Below are 24,051 nucleotides of genomic sequence, written 5' to 3' on the forward strand. Positions count from 1 at the left end.
AAATGTTACCAGTTTCTGGTAGTACTAAAGTCAAGCAATTGTTTACATGGACCCTTTAAAAATACTCTCTGCTAGTGTCATGCATCAGTCAAGCAGAAATATTCATGTGATTCTTAAACATGCATTGGTAGTGCTGATTACAGTCTTAACAACAATTCTTTTTTAAAAATTATTTCCAAAGAGGCTTGAAAACACAGGCCTCCTTATATTCCCATGCATGCTAGAGCCTCTCTGTGGGATGCCAGCTGCCCGTAATGAGCTGCCCACAGCTGTATCAATGACTTGATTTCTCAATAGGATTGGGGCTGCGCTCTTCTAGCCCTCAAAGCTTGTGCATGCTGAAGTGGGGCTCCAGTTGTCTGGTGCGCTATGTGCACTTTGGCCCTCATCCCTGCATCTCCATCAGTCCTTTGAAATTACCTGCTCTCAGCACCTGGCACTCTGGCTATAATTACCTTATTTGATATCATTAGCAGCATTGTGGGATGGCTGCTTTTACCTGAGGTCAGGAGAGGAGCTCCTTCTTCATGTGCACAGCAGTAGGACTTAACAGAGGCTCCCTGCAGAGGAGATGTAGGGTTCACATGGTGTGATCTTGGTCTAACCTGGAGAAAGGTGTTTCCTTGTTCTGCAGAATTCCTCCAGTTTTAAGTTTGCATCAGAAAGCTTGCCTATCTAGAAAGGACTGTACCTATCTGCAGTTGCCCATCTCTTGAGCTGCTGGAAGCAGCACCAAGCTGGCCTGTGTGTGGGGCGCGGGTGGAAGGGAAGCACATCAGCCAAGCAGCCCCTGAAATGAATCATTCCTTTGTTCCTTGTGCTGGTGTGCTCCTGTCTTTTGAGTGCAATACTCTTCTGCTTGGTCCCACACAAGAGCAGTTCCTGCAATCAGTAAACAAAATATAGTACCCCCCAAAATATGATCATCCTCCTCCCCTTTGTTTTGAGATTATTTGACTTGGGTTTTACCACCCACCTGGTTATGCAGGGGTAAATGACGATGATCTCCAGTGATGACCAAGTGTCCTGTTTGGTCCTTCTTCAAGGAAAATCAGTTGCCTGTCTTTGGTGGGACTCTGAGTTGAATGGCAAGGAGAATGACTTTTGCCATGTGACTTTCAGGCTTCTTTTGGGCCTCTGGTTATTCAGGAGACAAAAGTCTTCCCAGACAGCAACTCTCTCTACCTATATACGCCACAGTGTATCGTTCACCTCACCAGTGCCCTGTGGAGAATCTGAGCTCTCATGCTTCAATCTCCTCTCTCTGAGTCTAAGAGAGTGCAACTTAACCAGGCTGTTGTTCTCTCTTTGTGCAGTCGTCTTTTCTCTGGTATGGCTGATGCGAAGTATCCAGACACGATTGCCTTGACCTTTGACCCCACCAACCAGTGGCTTTCCTGTGTCTACAATGACCACAGCCTGTACGTGTGGGATGTCAAAGACCCGAAGAAAGTGGGCAAGGTGTACTCCGCTTTGTACCACTCTTCCTGCGTGTGGAACATTGAGGTATGTTGTCTGCAGACACAAGTATTGGATTGCGAGTTGCAGCTGAGGAAGTCATCTGAAGAGCTGCCAGATTTGAATGCAAACACTTACTGCAGAGAGAAAGAATTGACTCAGATTTCCTTCTGTGGTTAGTGTGGTTGCTACGGGGCTTGAGTTGGAGCTGAAAACAGTTCTTTGGCTGCACTGCAATGGCTGACCCAGTGGGTTAGATGAAGTGTGTTACTGGAAAAAAAAATTTCACCATTAAAAGGTGAGAGGTGGGAGAAGGAGCAGAACTGGAGAAAGCTGAATGCAAGAGCTCCTTTCACAAAATGCACAAGAGTTTACTGCTGACCTCAAAAGAAATTGAGGTCTGTGGTGAGCAAGTGCTCCAAAAGAATGAAACAAGTGATAAGATCTCAACTCTGATCCTTCTTAACCTATTTACCAGTACATCCGGAATTAGCCTCTCAAGTGGCTGTCATCTTCTAGTCTGTCTAGCTGGCTTTCCCTCAGAGGGAAGGGAAGGAGATATAAAAACCAATGTAATTGTTAATATGTTGAAATATGTCTGACAGTGGTCAGGAAAGGAGGAAGTGGAAGGAAAGTGAGAAGAGCTCGAGGACTCTTTGTTGTTATTTAATTGTATCTCACCCTTTCCTTCTGGATTATAAATCAACAGTAGAAGTTGAAAGCTGCAAACAACAGTGCAAGGCTGTTGTTGCGTGGACTTTGAGGTGCTCTCTTTGAACTCTTAAAACCAAAGAATGCTGGCTTGTTGCATGCTTCTTAAGGAGATGTTCTATTTTCAGGAAAGCTCAGTGAGCATTTGTTTGAAGTGAATATGAAATTCTGGTCTGCAAACATGTTTTCATTAGGAGAACTGCCTGGCTCTTGCCTTTACAAAACAGAGAGGACAGCTCTTTTATCCCAGTTTGTTTTGAAACTTGCTATCAGTGTCTAGGATGTCAGGTGCCAGGCTTTCTCATTCAGGGATTGATTTTACCTGCCCTTAGATGTATCCGGAGGTGAAGGACAACAATCAGTCATGTCTTCCCCCTGGTTCCTTCATCACCTGCTCCTCTGACAACACCATTCGTCTGTGGAACACCGAGAGCTCCAACATTCACGGCACAGCCCTGCACCGCAACATCCTCAGCAATGTAAGATCCTAGGTTTTGATCACCTCCTTGCCCTGGGAGTTGTCTTCCTCGCGCACAGGTATTCCCAAGTTAAGGCCCAAACTTCTTTGAACTGCTGAGACAACACAAGCCTCTCTGTAACAGAGCTCAAGTCTGGTAAAACGTATGAACCTGAAGAAATGTGAAGGGAGTATCAGGTGGGAAGACAGTTTGTCTGAGATGGTCCTGGGGACTATTGCTTTTTCCATAAACTACCCAAGAATTCATCAAGCTCAGTCTCTTCCAAAATGGCTCATGCCATATGCTTTAGGAGAGCTGTTTCTCTTTTTCACCATCTTGTAACCTGTAACCACTTTAAGACTTGTTTGGAAAGGGTGCATTAAATGAGGCAGAGCTTTGGGAGAATTGAATGAGAAACAGTTTACACTCACTTCATCTCTATAAGAGAGAGGATACTCATACGGAACAGTGATTACTATGGGTATTTGCTTCTGTTCTCAGTTGTGTTGGAAGATCCATGGGCACAGCAGCCCTGACCTGCCTGTTCTCAGCAATCTGCTTGTGGTGGAAAAAGCTCTTGCTTTTTCTGTCAGTTCTCAAAAGGCATGGTCTGAGTTGGATGATTCCTAGAAGTCTTTCAGATTCCTCCTACTACATTGTCATCACTTATCCCAGAGCTTGTCTGCGTGTGTGGGATGCTGTTAGTTTCTAGCTTGAAGGGGAATCTTTTGCAAAGGGAGATCATGAGACACAGCTGTGAAGCTTTCATCCTACAATATGAAGGGGCTGAGTGCTTGCTCCTAGCTAAAGGATCCCACCAATTACAGCAGTACTGCCAATGAAGTGTATATGTTGGCCAGGAGCCCAGTTTCTAAGGCAGATGCTTCACTTTAATATTTTGTAACTAGTTACTATTTCTGGGTGTATTGTATCTCCAGGACTTGATGAAAATCATCTATGTAGATGACAACACTCAGGTACTTCTGGACACTGATTACAACTCAGCAGGAGGTGCAGACAAAGCTGATGCACAAGTGATCGATACGAAGGTGGGGATACGAACTGTCTGTGTGAGTCCCAGTGGGGAGCACCTGGCCTCAGGGGACAGGATAGGCACTCTCAGGTAATCTCATAGCACTTCTTGTGCGGCTTGTGAGTGGGGCAGCTGTGAGAATCAAAACCAAATCTTGCTAATTTGATTGAACACACTGAAATCAGTCATGTTGTGTCTTAGGATATATGAGTTGCAGTCTCTGAGGGAAATGCTGAAGGTGGAAGCCCATGACTCTGAGATCCTATGTCTGGAGTACTCCAAACCTGACACAGGTAAATGGAAGTGAGCTTCTTCCCTTTCACATAGGAATGTTGTGTTGAGCAAGTCAGAACGTCCAGCCATGGTATGTCAGAACTTTCAGTGGTGAGCTACTCCTGGATTTCAGAGCAGGCATGTAGCGTTGGGCCAGTAGAGACAGACTTCAAAAAAAGCTGTCTTGTGCTTTTCATTGGAATACTGTAGGTTCAGATTGAAACTTGTTCTGTCTGTTACTATAGTGTGAAATCCAGGGCTGTTCCTTTATGTCCATCCATGCAGTTAGCTACGGTATAATATTTTGCCCCTAAGATGACTTGAGAAACTGTTTTAAAATAGTGACTGGAAGAACAAATGACTCTTTAGTAATGGTCTTGCACTCTTTTTAACTTTCTGACAGGCTTAAAGCTCTTAGCCTCAGCCAGTCGGGATAGATTGATTCATGTCTTGGATGCCGGAAAGGACTACAGCCTGCAGCAGACCCTGGATGAACATTCTTCTTCCATCACTGCTGTGAAGTTTGCAGGTAGAGAATCATGTCCTCCTTCCAAACTTGAATTTGAGCACTGCTGTTGTCCCATTGTGGCTGTAAAGTAATTTTAACTGCTTAAACACTGGGTTAGGCCAGGCTGAAGCTGCAGCTGTTTTTTTGTCTTTTTGTAGCTGCAGTCCTAACAGAAGGTGATATTTAATGATACTTGCCTTCTTTTCCCTTTTATTTTTTTTCAACTCTCCTTCCTTCCCACTCAGAAAACCCCTCTTGATTGAAGTCCTCAGCACTTCTTTGGAAAGTTGGTTTCTGTAATGATTTACTCTCTTTAACTGATGTCAGATGGCTAAACACTGTTCTTAATGAGAACTGTAGAACAGTCGGCCTCTAAAAAAATCCTCAAACCCACAAAAAATATTTTGGGATTAATTAGTCACAAGTAAATTTGTCATTGCAAACCAGTGTAAGACTTTACATTCATGGTAATGGAGCACATTGCATCCCGGGCACTCAGTGGTCAGATGATGACCATCAGATGGTCAGACATCAGTGCGGTGTGTTGTCCTGTTGTCAGGGAGCAAGAGCTGGCTGCTCTGCCGGGGAAGCCAGTAGCCAAAGGTGACAGGAAGGCAGGCAAAGGTGGCGATGGGAAAGTTCCACAGTACCTGAACAAGGTGGAACAGATCAAGTCCAGTGACAGTAACTAGATCCAGCCAGTAGCCCAGATCACCAGAGAAATCCACAGTGATAAGACAAGTCAGGAATTGAAGGACAGAATCAGCCTGGAGACGGTGAGCAGGGTCAGCCACAGTTCATGCCTGCCAGGCAAGCTCAGAGCAGCAAGGCAGGTTCAAGTTCACATCAGGAAGCTGAGTCCATGGGTCAGGGTCAGAATTCAGATCAGTAGGGTACGTGGCCAGGGCTAAGTGTGGATGCAATATTGCTGCAGTGTAGCTCAGTTGGGGATCAAGGATGAGAACCTCAGCTTGAATGTACCCCCTAAGTGAAGGGACCTTGCTGAAGCTTCATAGCAGAAGCTCCCTGAAGGTGCTGTGGGGCTTTTTCAGGGTTTTTCTCAAGGAGCTCCAATGCTGGCGAAAGTTTCTCTGACAGATCTGTCTTATCAGTGAGCTGGCCTTGAATGCAGCCAGCTGAACTCCTAGGGAGGTGAGGGAACCGCACTCAAGGTCTGGCAGCAAAGGCCTTTGTGCTACTTTGTGAGCTAAGTGCAGTCATGCTCAAAGTGGAAGTAGTTCAAGTGGACTTGTGTGATATTTGATCCATTTTCATTACCTGGAGTTATATCAGGTGTTGCTTTGCTGAAGGAGCAGTTTGGTCACAAAAGGGTGCTAAGGGAAGGAGTAAGAAGGACCCTGCAGTAAGAAAGGGCAGTAAGAAACATGTGGCTGACTGAGGACTGAAAAGTGCCTGTTGCCTGTTTCCAGCTCATACTGAGTGTGAACTTGTCATGTTGCCACAGAGTGTTGTAACGCATAGACAATAAGCACATGAGTGTACTGTTGAGGGAGAAGACAGCATTACATCCTAATCTGTTGTGTAAAGCCTCTGTATTAAGGCCTCATGCACTCTGAGCATTATTAAATGCTGTCCCGGGAGGGGCTTCTGTTTTGCTGCAACATCCTTCGGTAGGAGTCAGTCTTAGCTGATCCGGACTGGAATAAATGAGCAGTGGTATAAATTGAAACATTTCCTCTACCTTGTGTCTGTGTTTATCTTTTGATCTGCTTCTGCCTTTCTGTTCCAGCCAATGATGGGAAAGTGCGAATGATAAGCTGTGGGGCAGACAAGAGCATCTATTTCCGCACTGCACAGAAGGTAACCTTATTACAGCATTTTGTGCCCTTTTTTTTAATAATCTCTCCACAAAGAAACTACTTTAAAGAATGATATCAGAGTTTCTATATGAGCTTGTTGCTATTTCAGCCTCAGTGTCTCCCACTGGCTCAATGCAAGAGATTACATTTGGAGAACTATTTCTGTGGAGCATGCAGATGCTCCCAGCCTGACCTCTTAGCAAGATGCAAAGTAGAGAACTGTTAAGAGATCTGCTTTTCTTCTGCTGCTAGGGCTGTTGTGAGGAGTGGTGAAAGAGTATGGGCTGGAGGGAAGAGTTCATTGTGCCTCCAGTCCCAGCTGCTCCTGGCAGACCTGGTTAGTGGAAAGGGCTGGTTTGTGCTGGCTGTGTGAGAAGACTCATCCATATTTAGAATTGCTAATGATGGGTTGACTACTTGATTTTGATGCAGTTTTTACCCACATTCTTAGACAGGAGAAGGGGTTCAGTTTACCCGAACACATCACATTGTTCGAAAGACCACTCTGTATGACATGGATGTGGACCCCAGCTGGAAATACGCGGCTATTGGATGCCAGGATCGCAACATCAGGTTTGTTTACTTCTTGTCTTGAAAATATTTTTGCCATCGTAAGTGAGTTGGCCAAGGCAGCCCCATCTCCATCATTGTTCCTCTAGGTTCTTTGATATAGCATTTTCAGACACTCTCTGAGGTTGAACTCTGCCTTTCCCCTTGCTGATAAAAAGCTCTGGCTATATGCAAATGCCTGTGGGACTCTTGGCTTCTCACTGGTTGCTCTGCAGAGCAGAGCCTTTCTACTGGGAGAGCAAGTGTGCCTTCCTTGGCACATCACTGAGCTGTGGGGCAAGAACTTCTGCACTGTGGTAATTTTTGCTTTCAAAGGTGTGTCTAGTGAGAAGCTATGAGGACCTGTGGGTTATTTGGGACTGTAGGAACCTAAAACTGAGCTAGGCATGACTGTCTTTGGACAAGTGGAATCTGTTCTCTGCTCCCTTTTTATCCATTTTCCAACCTGTCTGCTTTTACCTTCAAAGCAAGGGAGACTTTCTGTAGTATCTCCTCCTGTTCTATCTGGGTGAAATGCTTACTTTTGGTTATAGCTAAATGCCACTACTGAATGTCATTTGGTTTTATATTCTAATGTAAATAAAGGGTCTCACTCTCTTAATCCTTTCCTTTAGTATGAGGGAGCCACAGGTATTTTTATAGCAGGACAGGCTGACTGAAGCTTAGTAAGAGGCTTTCCCACTCCATAACCTTTAGCCATTACAAGGCATGGCAAGGTTTTCTCTCTCCTATTTGATCTCTCCTTCAGTGCTATGATGCTATACTTGTTTTTGATTATTGGCTTGAAAATCAAGCCTCATTTTTAATTTGGATAACCTGCTTAATATCATACCATTCAGTCTTGGGCCTGTACGTTACTTTTGAGGTTGTTTCTTGAACCATTGAAATGGTTGGTGGTTATGGATCAGAGAGATCCTTTCTCTATTTCCTGTGACTTGGACCTGTTCCTTGTGAGATAGAAGGAATGAGGAACAGAAAGAGAAAAGGATTCTGGTGACAAGAGCCACAGAGCAGTACCTGGGCAAAATGAGTGATGTTGCCTTATGTCATCCCCCTCAGGGTTTTCAACATAAGCAGTGGGAAGCAGAAGAAGCTTTACAAGGGATCCCAAGGTGAAGATGGCACCCTCATTAAAGTAAGCTGTTTTCTTTTTTTCTTCCATTTTCTTCCAGCTCAGGGCTAAGAAAATCAAATACAAATCTGAACACAGTAGTTACATTTTTTTCTTGCTCCATACTTTGTCCCTTATCCTGCTGCTGCTTCTTCCTACCTCCACCCTTAAGGGCTGATAATGTATTTGGGTTCCATCAGGCTAAAACAGGAAAAGAGTCAATGAATGCTGAAGTTGATGTATAGCTTCTCTCTCTGTCCTGTTTTTGAAGTGAGGCAGAGGCCCATGAGTTAAAAGAGATAGAACTGCACCAGTTTCTTTCAGGAGATGATTTAGTCCATTTACTTTAATCCTTTACTTTCTGCTCCAGAGAGTTCTGGCTTTCTTGACTGTTCTTGTTAGGATTTTTAAGGTGGAGCTGCCTGTTGATCAATGTTTGAGAAATTCATGGTTTCCAGAGGACAAATACAAGTGAAACTCTCTATGAGTTGATGAAATTAAGTAACATCTGCCCTGAAAAGCCCATATTCTTTGGGTCTTGGAGTGCTGGACAAGCCTGGTACTGCTTAGAGAGTGTCTGTTCATGTTTCCCACCTGCTGAGTGCATCCAGGCCTTGGGGTAGGGCAGCATACCTGCTTCTGAGCCATACTCTCTTGGGGTTCCCCTGGTAAACCAGGTGTGTTCGAGATTCAGTGTTAAGAGTGATGCCAGCACATTGGGATGTGGAAGCATTTCTTTCTTGTCTTTAAAGGATGTAGACCAACTGACACAATCAAAATATCTCTCAAGTTAAGTCGCCAAGCAAGCTTCTTCATTGTATTTGTTTTCACTGATAATTTTTCTACTTTTTAAACCAAATATTTCTGTTCAGGTGCACAGGCCAGCAATGTTATTAAGGGCTGGAAGGAACGTCCTGTGAGGAGCCGCTAAGGACATTGGGCTTGTCTACCTGGGAGAAAAGGAGGCTGAGGGGCGACCTCACGGCTCTCTACAGCCTCCTGAGGAGGGGAAGTGGAGAGGGAGGTGCTGAGCTCTTCTCCCTGGGGTCCAGCGATAGGACACATGGAAGTGGTTCTAAGCTGCACCAGAGGAGATTTAGACTGGACATGAGGAAGCATTTCTTTACCAAAAGGATGGCCAAACACTGGAACAGGCTTCCTAGAGAAGTGTTCGATGCCTCAAGCCTGTCAGCATTTAAGAGGCGTTTGGACAATGCCCTTAATACCGTGCTTTAACTTGGTCAGCCCTGAATTGGTCAGGCAGTTGGACTAGATGATTGTTGTAAGTCTCTTCCAACTGAAATAGTCTAGTCTATGATTGATGGTTGTAAACAACTGGGTAAAGGAGAGAGGAAATCAATGAGCTTTGTTCAGTGTCACCTCTTCTGTTTGACAGAGAAAGACAACTTTTCTTTCTCTTTGCCTATTATAATTCCTACAAAGGTTTTTATAAGCCTGAGTAATGAAAATGAAAAATTGATGCCATGCTTTAATTGCTGGTAAGCTCAGGTGCTTGTTTATATCTTTCTCAGACCACAAGCCATGAAATGTTGCTGGGAGTTGGATTTCTTTTTTTTAATATCCTTTATTATTATTCTGTTTTTTGTTTTGTTTTTGGTTTTTTCCCCCTGTGTAGCTCAAGTGGGGAATCTCAATTATTTTTAATGTTGCTTTGTTCATTTCTAGAACCATTATGTAGCCAAGGGATTATGGTTGTCTCTGGAATTTAAACTCTCTTGGCATGTTGTTCTGAGATCATAATGTGCATTGCAGTTTAACAAGTAGAACCCAAAGATTGACACTGGAACCAAAAGATACAGCAACAAAGCAAAAAAAAAAGTTATCGTTGTTTAAATACCATGTCTCCTTCAAAACCCAGATGTTTTCATTCTCAGTTCCTTAATGTTCTGCAAAGGACAAAGCAGGACATTTGGTGACAGCAGGTGTGTTTGCTGTGTAGTGCTGCTGTAGACCTAGTGAGGAGTTTGGAGAGGGTTTTATATTGATCCTAGATAAAGCAAAAAGTGCGTGTATATGAAGAAAAAGCATCAACCAAAACCCCCAAATGGGAGTTGCAAATGCTGAGGATTTAACAGCATCATTATCAAAGACAATTTCTTGGCAGTGTTGAGTTCTTTTTTGCTTTTTCTCCTCAAGATTGGAGTCTTTTAGTATTTCATTTAACTCTGTAATTTCTGGGTTTTGTTTTTTTTTTTTTTTTTGAGGGAGCAGTGGTGGTTTGGTTTGGTTTGATCTTAAGATAGAAGGAAGTAAGACCCCAGTAGTTAAAAGGAGGTAGGAGAGAGAGATATAAGTCTGTACATTGGTGGTGGTCCCTTCAGTCATGAAGGCACTTACATTAAGTGCCTTTATTCTCTGATTATGGTGGAGATAGTTTTAACAGTTTAGTTGGGTTGGAGATTTGTCCTGGCATGTTGGTTACTCTGGTACTCAGATGGAGTTCTGTGGGAGCTACTTGCATTTTATTCTGCTGACTACAACCGTCTTGGGTATTCTGGACCATTTTCATGGAGTTTGGAGACACTTTCTCACCTGATCTTTGCACTTCTCTTATCTCCTAAACCAGGTGCAAACGGATCCCTCTGGTCTTTATATTGCAACCAGTTGTTCTGACAAGAACCTCTCCATCTTTGATTTCTATTCTGGCGAGTGTGTTGCAACCATGTATGGACACTCAGGTAAGGCATGTAAGCTTCTGGAAATGCATTTTTTCTGCTGATGACTGTATAGTAGGGTCTGATACTAGTCAAAGCTTTCTTGAAGGTTTCTCCCCACCAAAGTTTACCCATTGGGTATTTTGAAGTAGGTTGCAGTTGGATGAAGTTGTAATAGCTTATTTCATTGCAAGTTCAACTTTTTTCAGACTGCATTTTGTATTGTACAACATAAGCACACACACGCCTGTCAGGCCATGTATTTGTTTACACAATTCTTCTAATAGCCTATAAAGTAGTCTGTGTTTTTTCAGCATATATTAAGTTCCATTATGATATACCCTCAGTTCCTACCATGCAGGGGCTATTGTACAGGCAAAAAGACACTTCAGTTTTAGTGCTTATTTTGCCAGGGGATACCCTTTCATGTTAAGCCTAGATTCTCTGATAAATAAATGGTTAGGGTAATTGGGGCATATTGATCTGTAAAGTGTGTTGGCTTTAATCAGAATTTGAGTTACTGAGCACAGATATGCTGTCTGGCTAATGATCCCACTGGAATAATTCAGGGAAGGCTTTTTTTTTTCTTGTGCTTTATTTCATACAGAGATTGTAACTGGGATGAAATTCAGTAATGACTGCAAGCATCTGATCTCTGTTTCTGGTGACAGGTAAGAGGGATTTTCTTGTTTGTGATATCAGCTCATGCTATCTCACACTGGATTTAATGTGTGTCCTGAAGGAAGGTAGCTATTTTTTTTAATGAGGGATGTTTTATGAATTCCAAATAAACCTCACAGCTTTCTGAATCCTAAGTGTGTGCTGTTGGCAAAGCTCACAGAGCTTATATTATCCTTCCATGGAATCAGACGCCTATGTGAAGTACTTCCCTTGTGGTTTTCTGAGTGTAGGTACTGTTCCCTGCTGGAAAGGAGACAGGGATGTGGCCTGTTTCCTTACCAGCCTTTCAGGTCTATAATGTAAGACAGCTTGTGATATTCTGACTAGCGTTGCCAAAACTTTGTCCTACAGTACTCCTGCTGGTGAGGTTTCACCAGTTGAATGAGCCTGTCTAGCAGCAAAAGGGACAGGCTTGTCCCCACTTTTTGCTCCTGTCCATATGATTATCTTGCCCACGCACCTAAGTCAGCTGTGGTGTGGCTGCCGCCTCATTAAGCTGATTCGGGTCACTACATCAGCACCCTTGCCCCCGGCTGAGTTTTCTGCTGATTTAGTGAGCAAGATCATCCCACCAAAAACTTAAGTAATTACCAGGCTGAGGCCAAGGGGAAAAGGAGAATATATGCCTAATATGATGGTTGTAGAGGTAAGTGGACACCCTACTTCTGGAATCAGTGAATGCTTAAATCAGCTGAACCAAATACAATTTTTACTTTGAGAAAGATGGTTTCTGGAGTGCTATTTCAAGAATAGAGCAACCCAGATTCTCTCTTTCTTTCTCTTTTCTATTAATATAACACAATTGAACTAGAAGAGGAGTTTTAGATGGTGAGTTGTTACAGAACATACAATATATCACCTTAAATTGCATCAGTTGATTATTTATGTCTTTCAGTAAAAAGAAAATAATTTAGTTTTCCTCTTACTTTGCCTTTCATGTGTGTAAATAGATGAGGGGAAAAGTTGCAGAAGAGAGCCTTTTGTTGTGGATTTCTGATAAATTCCAGAAAAATGGAAGGTTTGAGGTCTGCAGTGATCCTTGTGATTTAGTGCAATGTTCCTTTGTTGACCAATTCCATGAGCAAAAGGATAATTTTTTTCACTAAGGATGTGGAGAAGGTGAATGAGAAGTGAGGAAAAGATTAATGAAGAACTTTGCTGTAAGGAGATAAGAAAGCATGTTTTTCAAAGGAGAACAGGGAAAATAGTCTGTTCACACACGGCAGCATGTGAAAAGAATGAAACTGAGAATAGAAAGAAAAACAGAGATGAGGAAGGGCATGAGGACTGGGAGACCAATGTGAGAAAAGTACTGCAAAGGGGGAAAAAAAAGCAGCAAAAGGGGTATGTGGGAGCATGCTTCTGTAGAGCTTTTTGTTGAATGCAAATATATTTACAAGTTCATAGTGTTTGCTGCATATCTCTAGGTTTGATAGCTGTGAGGGTGGGATAAGAGAACAAGCCAGATTTGCTTTCTGAATTTTGTTTCCTGCTTGTCGGTATTTTCTCAGCAGCAGATCATGGTTGCTGTTACATTGGAGAGCTGCTGCTTGAGGGGAAGCAGCTGGCTGCCCTGGGTTGCCATAGTTTCCAGATGCAGTGCCTCACCACTTTCTCCTGGCTGAAAAGCTGGGGCGGGAGGATGACAGCATGTTCACTCTTGATGGGAAGCGTCTGTGTGTGACTTCAGTAGCTGGGAGTGATGCTCCTGAGCTTTGTCACAAAAGGAGTGGCACAGGGGGCAAGAAGGAAACTTTTAAGTTTTTCATTAAAATCATCACAATCTGCAAAGTGGGATTTCTGTTTTCTATCTATGTGGTATGGAAATAAAAACCTTTTAAAATGTCTTCTCATGAGATGAAAAAAATGAAGAAGATGCAGGCATTCAGGACCCTGGCTCTTTCAGCATTTGCTTCAGGTCAGGGATACCAAAGTTCATGCTCATTATTCAAAATGGCGGAGCAAATGAATTTTTAAAGACTAGCAAGGAAGAGGGGAAAGCCTCTTATTGAAAACTTCATTGTGAATTGGAGTAACCCATGATTATGGTGGCACTGATGGGTCTTGAAGAACTGGATTAAATCCTCTTTGGATTCCAAAGGAGGAGGCAGGATTTTGTAAGTGATAGCAAAAGCACCACCTCTGTTTCTACATCAGTGTAAATATGCCCAGCTAGACAAGAAAGATGGGTGAGATTAAAAGAATTAGTTAGCACTGAGGTTAAATTTAAAAAGAAAAAGCACCGTTTATTTTACTTTCTGATAGCTGAAGATGAGATACAGTATTCTCTAATGTAATGAAGAATTTTAAAAAAAAATTTTTTTTAGTCATTTTTCTGAAGAAAGTGAGACCAATGAAGTCACACTGTTTGTTTCCCTCTCTCAAACACTTTTGAATCCATTGACCAAATTCAACTGAATTCCTTACAAGTTTCCTGGAGGGAGTACAAGTAAAATATTAGGAGCACCCTGACTGCAGGAAAGTACTGCCACATAAGCTTAACCATTATTTCACCACAGAGACTGCATGGGATAGTGGACATTAGGAAGGCCTTGCCTGTGGGGTAGCTGCAAGCACAGGCTGCAGCTTAGCCACTGTTAGAGGATGCAGAGGATATCTGTAGGCTCTGCTTACCCTGCTGACCACGGAGGAACTTGTTACAGCATTTCCTTCAGTAGCTGGTCAGATAGTCAAATCAAGGTATAGGATCAGAGATGAGTCTGCAAATACCTCTGCAGTTGCTCTCACCCTTAGGGAGTCTTTGCCAGGCAGGTTTCACCCTTTTGTCATGAGGCTTGTGATGGGATTGAGTTTCTGTGAAGCTCTTTCTGCAAGTGTCTGGCACAGACAGAAGGGCTCTTGTTTGCTTCTGCAGTGGGAATTGATAATAAACTGAACTGAGACTTGACCCCAGCCTCATCTTTTCTTTTTTTCAGCTGTATCTTCATCTGGCGTCTGAGCTCAGAGATGACCATCAACATGCGTCAGCGACTGTCTGACATGAAGCAGAGAGGGAAGCAGGCTGAAAAGTCTCCTCCACACAAGACAGCTGGACTCATGAGGTGAGTAGAGTAGACTGAGAAAGGTGACTGACTTTGTAGAGTTTAAGGTGAAAAGTGTGGCTCTGGGTTCTCAACTGCAAGGTTTCTGCTGTCTTCACTGATAGTGTCTTCCAAAAGTTCTTTTCTATTGGATTTGCCATGGTTTTTGCCCCCCTTCTTTGGTTATAGAAGCCTGACTGTGTGCTTCCAGCCAGACTTACTGTTGCTTCACTGGTTACAACGTGTATGCAATGCCCCTTGGATCTTAATTTGGTTTAATGATGTGATCAGAAACTTTGATAAGCAGTTAACCTAGCAATACTGAGGCTGGTACACAGCATCCCACCAGGAAGGAATTTGCTTCTTTATGAATAAAGTTCTTCGGATCTAGGCTGAATGCAGTTTAAAGGTTGTTTTCTGCAGTGTCAGTACTGAAATATACCTGTGAGCTGTGTGACTTTGCCATGTTGATCATAATCCTGAAGGAGTCCCTACAGTTTTGCTGTTTCTTTGTTAACTATTTTCCTGAGGCTTTGAAAAAGGTCACCTAAAAATAATATAAATAATAAATATAAAAATAATTTCCATGGGAAAAGTTCTTGGCAGCTAAATCATATTATTCTTTTTTTGCTTGGTAAACAACATATCTAAAAACAGACTACCACAGCTTACAGACTGAATAGATCTAAATTTATCTGGTGACCTTTCTTTAAAAAGTGGTGCTTAAACACAGACCCTGTTTTTAAACAGAACAAGAGTGACAGGGATTGTGGATTATTAGTGTAATGTATTTGGTTTCTCTGTAGTGAGTAAGTAGCTGAGACTAATTTGGCTGTAAACAATGCAGGAGAGAGTCCTGACTGAACTGATACGGGATCAAAGTGGGGAAAAAAGGATAAACAGATTTTTTTTTATGCTATGTCCCACCATTTTTCTCCTCCAAATGACTACAAACTGAGTTCTGGATATAGAAGTGCCAAAGCATTGGAGGACTTACCACACTTGTTGTTGTGTTGAGTATCGCAAAGACCTTCCCACTCCCTTTGGGAGCAAGTAATGTTGAAACAAGTCTGTCTGCATAGTTTCATTTGGGAAAGTCTTGATCTGCTCACTCCTGAAACAAGTCTAATAAGTGCTTTTGGTAATGATGCTGGGAGAACTCGGGAAACCTTTTTTCTAGCCAGAATTCTGGAACTGTCAAGCAATGTGCTTTTTATAGCAGACTCTCCATTATTCGAGCAGCTGCAGCCTTACCCTACCAAAGCTCAGCCTGTGACAGATAATCCCAGTCCTCTTCCGCATTAGGTGATACTTGTTTCCGTCACAGACGCTTGCTGAAGGGCGGTGTTTGCGCCACGCCAAGCCCAGAACTTTATTAAACTTGTTTGGTAACCTTTTTGCAAGCCTGGAATCTATCTACTTCTTTGGTCAGCTTTGAAAGCTTGTTTTCAGTTTTGATCGACCGCTGTGGTCACTGGAGATCAGCAAAGACATAACTCCAGAGCATTTTGGATTGAGACTGAATATGGAGGAAGAGCCTATTGGACCAGCATTACTGAGGTGGGAGAAGGAAAACTAATGAACTTGAGTAAGATGGGTTTTCTAGATGCCCTGTTCCTGTTCTGGTTGTGTTTCCAAAGTCTGTCTGTGTAGGTTGCAGTGGAGAATTGGGTTGCACCTTGTGGTGTAAAACTGTTGTTTCAGAAGGACTCTCGGTAGTGTAAGGTGGCTCCCTGCCTGGTGATGTGTCATTTGTTCTACTCGATTTTCTCGAGAAGAGTATTGCTAGAATTCCATGGGGGAAATAATGCAAGCTGCTAGTTCTGTAGTATGAGTGTATGACAGCATGAATAATCAAAATAATACTGGGGAAACAAAACTGATCTGAGGAGGCAGTGGAGAGCCGAAGGTTTCCAGTTCAGAACAGTGCTGTCTCTATCCAGCTGCAACTGGCAGGGCAGGGACTGGCCCAGGTGAATAACATTTGGAGTGCAAACACACAGAAGATGCCTTTCTGGGTCAAACCAGTGCTCCATGAAGCACAGTATTCTGCCTGTGACAGTGGAGGATGCTATTTAGTGAACGCTGTGAGCCTTGCTGTATGAACCTTTGTGGTCCATTTGTTTTATGCTCATCAGGGATGTTTGGAGGTACATCTCCACCTGTTCCCTTTAGTATTTGGTCATGGACCCATTGTCCACTGAATTTTTAGAAATCCTTTTTGAACTTTGTAATGTTGTCTGCCTCTGCAACCTCCTTTAGTGACAAGTTCCTGGAGTTCACTGCTCTTTGTGGAAAGAAGGGCTTTCTTTGTTAAACCACACTCCTGCTAGGTTTGTTGAAAGCTCCCTGCTTCTGAATATTGTGAGCTTTGGTGAACTACCGTTCTGCATCCAGCTATCTGTAGTCCCCATGGTTTTGTAAATCTTTATTATAACTTCTCTCCATCCAACCTTCTTTCCAAACTGAAAGAGTCCCAGCCTTTTCACTCCCTCCAAAAACTTCTAGAAAGACTAAAGTTTCTCCTCTGAAGGATTTCTCTGACTCGCCTCTATAGGACATTGGATTATTTTGGAACTAATCTGACCTGTATGACCCACAATTCTCCATAGTGCCCCTGAGAGCTTTTCAGTTCTGCCTCTGGTTGCGATAATTGCAGATGTGTGCTTTTCTCTCATCTGCTGAACATGAGGAGCTTTGATTGTATGGAATAATAGAACTTGTACTCAGCTGATATTGCTGGTACCTTTTGATTTTGAGGCATTTGTATTTTCAGAGAAAGAACCATGTAAAGGCCTTTTAATAGGGTTTTGATTTTGATCCAAGTATGCATTTATTGCTTAGAAAAGCTTGTCTCAAATTTTTGGAAGGGAAGTTTTAAATCGATTTTACTGTGGAATGTTTGCAGGGCTTATAGTCATGTTTTAGCTGAGATTTTTTTTTTTTTTATTTTTAAAAGTCACTTTTCCTGTGACTTTCATTGAAGCTCTAGTATAAATAGCAGGAGATAGAAATGTTATCCAAATCAAATTGTCTAAAGCTTATATATGTATGCTGAAGAAGTACTGTGTGCTGCCAGATATATTTGGAAAGAAGTGCTCCTTATCAAATTCTCAGTGAGGCTTTGGTCCAGTCCAGGAAAGCTGTGCAGTTTCCAGGGCTCAGAATGGGGCAGGCTTTTGATGCCAGATCAGAAGTGGTGCCTGAGTCTCTGCTGAACTACTGCAATTACAACATCAGGGAAACTCTAAAGTCAGCAGCACTGTGATCTTTTTGTGGGGAGAAGCAGGGTAACTTTCTTGTAAAAACCCTTAGGCACTTGGGTGGGGGCAATCTGCTAGTGATCCCTACCACATAGGATGTTAGAGTTTCATAAATATGCCCCTAAAGCTGAGGATTTAAGTAGCACAAGATCAGAGTAGGAATGCTGATGACATACCTCTTTAAATGGATAGTTGTCAATCTTGTCTGTTTTGTTTTAAGAAAAGAAAGAAGGGTTGAATTCAGGACATGCAAAAGAATAGAGAGTACCTAATATCAGATGTCTTAATACTAGAACTCCATAAAGACATGTGGCACTTCTAAGTCTATATATGTGTCCTGAATACTTTCTAACTGAAGGGCCTTCCCTACCATTGACCCCGTACTGGCAGACCCATCAGAACTAGGAGCTGAAGTGCAGTTGACCCTGCCCATGTGTACGGAACAAGATCCAGGCATGGTACGAGAATGGGATAGTTCCTCAGCAAAGGAAGAAGACAAGAGCAAAGACAATTAAAATCCTTGCTCTAAGTGAGTCCCATGTATCATGAGAATTAGACATGTCTGTAGATGCTATTCTGGGATAGCTACTATGAAACATTTATTCTGGTATAATGACGCTTTGTTGGAGTTTGGCCGAACCTGCTTTCTGCAGGAATTCAGCAAAACCCAGAAGTCTTACTCCTTCACTTTCAAAATGCTCTCATGTGATGCTTACTTGGAAGCAGCTCCCGTGCTTGAAACCTCATCCTGCATTACTCTGACTTTCATCTAAGCATGAGCAAGAACAGAGGAAGAGTGTTGAGGAGATGTCTGCAAAGAGGGTCTTAGATGAAAATCCAAAGTACATAGAAGAAGGCAGGAAAAGGTAATGAAATCCGAACTGAAGGACTGACTTGGACAATCACAATAGTTAAAATACTCAAGACCTTGTGAACCTAGGTTTCATTTTCAGCAGTATCTCAGTTTCAAGTCAGTGGGCCTAAGATCCTTTTGAAAACCTCATTCATTTATCTCCCTTCAAGTCACAGGACTGAGTTTGAAAAGCATCTTTGAGCTGTAAAAAGAAGTATGTGGAAGGGGGGGCATGAATTTTTGCTGGGATAATACAAGGTAACCTTGCATTTGTATCAAACACATGTGACTTCATAATTTGGTTGGCACTTCCTGTGAGGTATGAAAAAATGCTCATCCGACTTCCAGAATATGTTTTTCATTCTCTTACTCAAATGCTTCCGAGGATATCGGAACATACTTTTTCCCCCCTGACTAATTTTGTCTGTCACCTTCTGATGGATAGAGGCCATCTTTCTATTTATAACATAAAACACATTGATAACAATCCTCCCTTCTCCGTTTGCACCGATGACAGTACATGCAGGAGTTTAGCAAACACATAACCTTGCCTTGCCATATCACCTCATCATAGTGAGATATTCAACCAGTTAGATGTTAAAATACTTAATAATCCAACCCTTCTTCCACAATTCACTCCTCAGCCATAATGAATACAAGCAGAAGGATGCTATCAAAGTTACTGATCCAAAGTTAATATTCCCTCCATATATAAATGTAATATACCTCATAGGATGAAACATGGCGTAACCTCAAACGTACTGTGGTGCTTGAACTTTGTTGGGATTCCCCTGCTTAGACACAAGAACCTGAGAATGACAAGATAGACAGACAAGGAGACAGTAGAAAAGATGAAGAGACTGACAGACTCAAATGTCAAAAGTAGTTGAAGACAGCTGACATGAAGCTGTTTCACTGGAGGACTCTGCAAACTACAGTCAGTTTCACTCTTCTTTTTGCCAGAACACCTCAAACCTCATCTGAAAGGGTTGGGTAATTCTTGCTCAGCCACTCCTAATAAAAAGGAAATTAATGTTCTGCCACTACATGGGAAGAGAAAAGATTAAAATACCTTAACTACTTCTTATCATGTTTCAATATTGCCTGTTATCTGTCAGCTGCAGGCAAAGTTGGTCCCTCGCCAGTCTGCTCTGTACTTGGTGGATGAGCTATTTTTATTTCATGAATAATCTTTGGCACTCAACACCCACCAGTGATATCCTATAAATGTCACTAATGATGAGTTTGGCACTCTAACTCGGGGCCATGGGGTGGGTGCTAGTCAAATTTATTTTTTAGAGATTCTTAATTTGTTTAATTATTGTCCAGAGTGGTTTAGTTCATTTGGTTCTGTTGGCTGAAGCAGGGGGAAGGGGAGGGAGGGGAAGAGAAGAAGAAAAATAGAAGATAGTTTGGTGTTGGTAAGTGTCCTTGATTGGTATTGGGGAATTCTGTTCTGGGAGTGCCTCTGAGGTCTGTGTGGGAACACTTGTCTGATCCACTTTGATTAAAGATCTGCCCAGAATATGTTTTACATTATTCCTTGTGCCTGAAGGCTAAGAAAGACAGCATGGTGCTCTTATGGTGTGTGGGCTGTGCCTTCAGGTTCTACATGGTGCAGTCCTTGATGTGAACCCATCTCTTATGTGATAATTTGCCATATACCCAATTGCTGTCATACAGGGAGTATCTGTGACATTTTTGATGTGTAAAATAGTTCCAGAGAGGAAATGTTTAAGGGTGGGAAAAATATTTGCCTTTTATATATGCTCTACCATCCTGACCTTATCAATTAATGAGGTCTGAAATGGAAGGCCAAGTTCCATTCCACTTGACTTTCTCAGACTCATTTAGTTCTGTTCTGATTTCTGTCATCCTTCCACACATACGAGACGATTGCTGTGGCAGACTCTCCACACCTTTGTGCAGGGTTTAACTTGCTGTGTTTCTCAGAGATGGGTTTTGCTAGAGTGAGGGCTGTTCGGGCGAGTTGAGGCAGCCTGCTGAGTGTGGATGGAGATAAGGTGGAGAACTGCCTAGTGTAAGGATTGAAATGGTGCTGGGAAGTTCTTGAGACAGATCATAATACTCCTTCCAATTCCTGCCTCCCAGGCGTGAATCCATCTCTGCCCTGTCCTCTGTGCCTGCACTCTCATCAGACAGCGACAAGGATGGTGAAGATGAAGGGAATGAGGAAGATGAGTTACGTGGGCTGCAGTCTTTCCATATTCAGTCCAACTGCAACACTGAGAGAGACTCAGGTATAAATGGGAGAGGGCCACGGGCAGAGATGGAGAAAAATGTCATGAATGTGAAGTGGGGAGAAGATGTGAGACACTGGCTTAGGGATAGCAAAGTACGGGCAGAAAGAGAAAGAACCAAGACAGAAACAGATGGATTGACACCAATGGGTAATGCGGAGTTGCGCATTCCTGCATCTGAAGAGGGGGCTACATTTCAGAGTTCTCCGATAAGAAATTCAGGTTTTTAATTGCCAACTTTGTTGCTAGTTCCAGCTGGCCAAACAAATTTTGAATTAGTGTCCTGGGCTTGGGTCTACAAGCTATTAGAAGTCCACAGAAGCCAAAAGAGATCTCACAGAGGATTCTAGAGATATCTGATAAAACTTACAGTAGAGATTACCCTTACTAATTTGAGGTATTTTTACCACAGATGCTACAGTGTATTGGAGGAGGGGGTTTTCCAGGCCTTTGGTGGGCCACTACACTGTGGCAAGTGTTCTGCAATGTGTCTGCTGAGTCAGTGAAAATCTTCTATAAAATAGTACATCTCCATTAAAATTTTGATATAATGATTCAGTAGTCTAATGGGAAAACGTGTTGGCAGTGGTTTGCTGGTTCAACAGGTGTAGGAATGCTGCCTTTGAGGAAAGGTGAGATAAAAGGTGTTTAAAACTCTGGACTGCTGGCCAAGGATGTCAATTTGGTATCTATTTCCCTTTTCAGATCCAGACCTTACCCTTTCAAGAAGCCTTTCCCATTGGGAAATGAGGAGGGTGAGTTGCTAAACCTTCAAATTGTATTTGTTGTAGGGAAACTGGAAAAGAAATTCCCATGGAGATTACAAACTTCATTTGCACTAGTGGGAAAGGTGTAACTGTGGGGGGAAACCATTGAGAAGCCTCACTGTGAAGAACAATGTGGGGATGGCAAAATAGAGCCTAGTTTAAGACACAGTTTCGCTTGGGATTTTTATATCAGTATCTTTCCATCAGATGTTATGCTTTTGCCCCTTCATATCTGGCCTAAATCTCATGTGGTGCTGAAGCTGACCATATACTTGGATTCAAGTGAGGCATTTAAATGTTCAGTTATGCAAGAAGCAGCGACAAAAGTATCGTCTTTACTTGATGCTTTATGATTAAGGGAGGAATTTCAAGCTGTCTCACAGACAGCTTTGGGGCTTTTATGGAAATGGACATAATTGAGTTTTTCTGTGGGTCTTGTGTACTCTTTCCTGTTTTTCCATCAGCAGAACTCAGTCTCTAAAAGTGTTTTTCTTCCAATTTCCCTCAGGCCAAAGAGATAGCAGCAATCCAGCGCTCGGAGGCACCAATGAGCAAGATGCCCCGGCAACGTGGGCGATGGTCCCAGCCAACCAGCAACATAGAGATGACTGTGAAATCCATGCTTGACTTGCGACAGTTGGAGTCTTTCTCTGTTTCCCGTTCTCCAAGTCGAGACTCTCTGTCTCAAAACAGCAATGGGGATGACAGAGAAGAGCAGGCAGATCTTCCTGTGCACATCAACAAAGTAAGGGCAGTACTACTCCAAGGAGGTGAATCTATTCTGAGTGCATCTGTCCTGCCTCTGTTTATTATTACCTACATTTATTACTATGCGATGCCATTCCTTATATCTTTAGAGGTGGCTCTAAACGCCTTCTGAGAAACTTGTTTAGATGACTCTTTTGTATAAGACTTAGTATTCCTGCAACATGTGACTGCCATCTTATAGCAGAGCCCATGTGGGATCAAGGTTTCTTTCCAATGACAGGGAAAAAATGTTTCCTTCCACTGAAATGTGGCTCATATGATGCCCTTAGTTGGACTGTGCTAGATTGTTAAGTTCTCTTAATCTTTATATTGATGGGTCACAGCAAGTAATGTGTGCTCACACCTCAGAAAGCTAATGCTTGTTTTCCAGTAGCAGTCTGTCATGTTGCCTAACTTCCTTAGAGTTTTTCCTTCTTTTATAACTGCATGACTGAGAAGTGGTTGCATGCAGTAAGTCAGTGTTTTTCAGCTGTGGCTCACAGACTTCTCTGAACTATGTCTGATCAGTCTATAAAAGGTAATGGAAGAACTTGCTGCCACATGGCTTACACTCCTGATGTGTGGTCAAAGAGGGATATGGGGTCCAGTACTTTACCAGAGAATTTTAGGGGATTGTAAACAGGAAACAAAATAAGAAACCACAGCAGTAGTCTGTCAAGTTTAGTAAGTTAGGAACAGTAAAGACATAGGAATGCTGTGTTTTCTGATCTCAGATTTCTGATCATATTCTGTGCTGTAATGCATACTTTCTAGCTCTGCACAGCACTTGCTGACTTGAGGAAAAACATTGGTAATACCTAGTTTTCTCTATTTTTAAACCAGGTTGGCAGCTCAATACCTCCCCAAGATAACCGGTCCTGTGTGCGACCTCAAGTGATTCGGCTTGTGTCTTGCGAAGAGGGGATTTTCTCTCAGGAACTGGAACCTTCTGAGAGTGAGGAGTGTGTAATCTACCCTGAGCAAGATGAAATCCATCCCACAGACCCTAGCAGGTTAAAAATAAGCTCTCTGCTCTGCATGGCTTAGATGTTTCTGGTTTAGTTTGCTTGCAGCTTGTGTGGTAACTTGGGTGAGTTGACTTAGTGCCTGATTGATGCCAGGCATGTTTAGTTGAGAGTTTTATGCCAGCTTGATGCTAAAGGAATCTGAAACTAAGAAGGCACCATTAAAATAATCTTTCCTCTGAGGAAACTGCACATTAGCAGTCTCCTCCAAGGGTTTGGGTTTTTTTTTTTTGTATAAACAACTTGGGAGCAGCCTTTTTGCTTTCTCCCTTATCTGGTTTGAAATAAGCAAGAGAAAACTTGGAAGCTGGAAAACCACCCAACAATGATGTATATGTGGCAGTGAAATGGCTGCCCAGAAGAAATGACAGGATGCTATTATTTATGACAATTTCAAACCTAATTGGGCAAGAATTTAACAAGTGTAGTATGTGATGACCCTTTTGTGGGCAATACAATAGCTTGCATGAGATAGATGGAATTGAAAAGGACACTGGAGACAGTGGAGACCTTTTTTCTTCCTCTGCTGTTTCTTCTGTTTTACCTCACTTAATTTTCTGTTTCATTTTATGCTCCATTTTTTTTCCTTCCCTGAATTTTATTCTTCCTTCTTCTCTTAACCTGATACTAATAGCTGTTTGATTTCGTCTGCCTCTTCTTGCTCTGCCACAAAGAGTGGACTGATAGCTTTAGACGGGCTTTTATGCAAGAGTGCACGCCAAGATTTTGCAGTTGAAGCTGCTAGGTTTCTTCTAGTTTCTCTTTATTTATATTTTTAATTTTATTGTGATAACAT

General features: G+C 42.5%; 1 protein-coding gene across 5 annotated transcripts in view; it reads left to right on the forward strand.

Moving 5' to 3' along the window:
• Positions 1-24,051, forward strand: part of MAPKBP1 (mitogen-activated protein kinase binding protein 1) — a 103,370-nt gene that overhangs the window by 63,688 nt on the left and 15,631 nt on the right. For all 5 annotated transcript variants that reach the window (XR_012633855.1, XM_074909569.1, XM_074909572.1 and 2 more), the window contains 15 exons: positions 1,317-1,506; positions 2,502-2,648; positions 3,566-3,750; positions 3,862-3,953; positions 4,337-4,462; positions 6,192-6,262; positions 6,713-6,834; positions 7,891-7,966; positions 10,530-10,641; positions 11,225-11,288; positions 14,235-14,360; positions 20,568-20,716; positions 21,422-21,471; positions 21,992-22,228; positions 23,074-23,243. Coding sequence is in view for 4 of the 5 variants with exons in the window: in XM_074909569.1 (XP_074765670.1) it covers positions 1,317-1,506; positions 2,502-2,648; positions 3,566-3,750; positions 3,862-3,953; positions 4,337-4,462; positions 6,192-6,262; positions 6,713-6,834; positions 7,891-7,966; positions 10,530-10,641; positions 11,225-11,288; positions 14,235-14,360; positions 20,568-20,716; positions 21,422-21,471; positions 21,992-22,228; positions 23,074-23,243 (1,917 nt within the window). In the remaining variant the exon portion in view is untranslated. The remainder of the gene's footprint in view (positions 1-1,316; positions 1,507-2,501; positions 2,649-3,565; positions 3,751-3,861; positions 3,954-4,336; positions 4,463-6,191; positions 6,263-6,712; positions 6,835-7,890; positions 7,967-10,529; positions 10,642-11,224; positions 11,289-14,234; positions 14,361-20,567; positions 20,717-21,421; positions 21,472-21,991; positions 22,229-23,073; positions 23,244-24,051) is intronic.

Source organism: Athene noctua, chromosome 6, assembly GCF_965140245.1.
Source record: "Athene noctua chromosome 6, bAthNoc1.hap1.1, whole genome shotgun sequence".
NCBI lineage: Eukaryota > Metazoa > Chordata > Aves > Strigiformes > Strigidae > Athene > Athene noctua.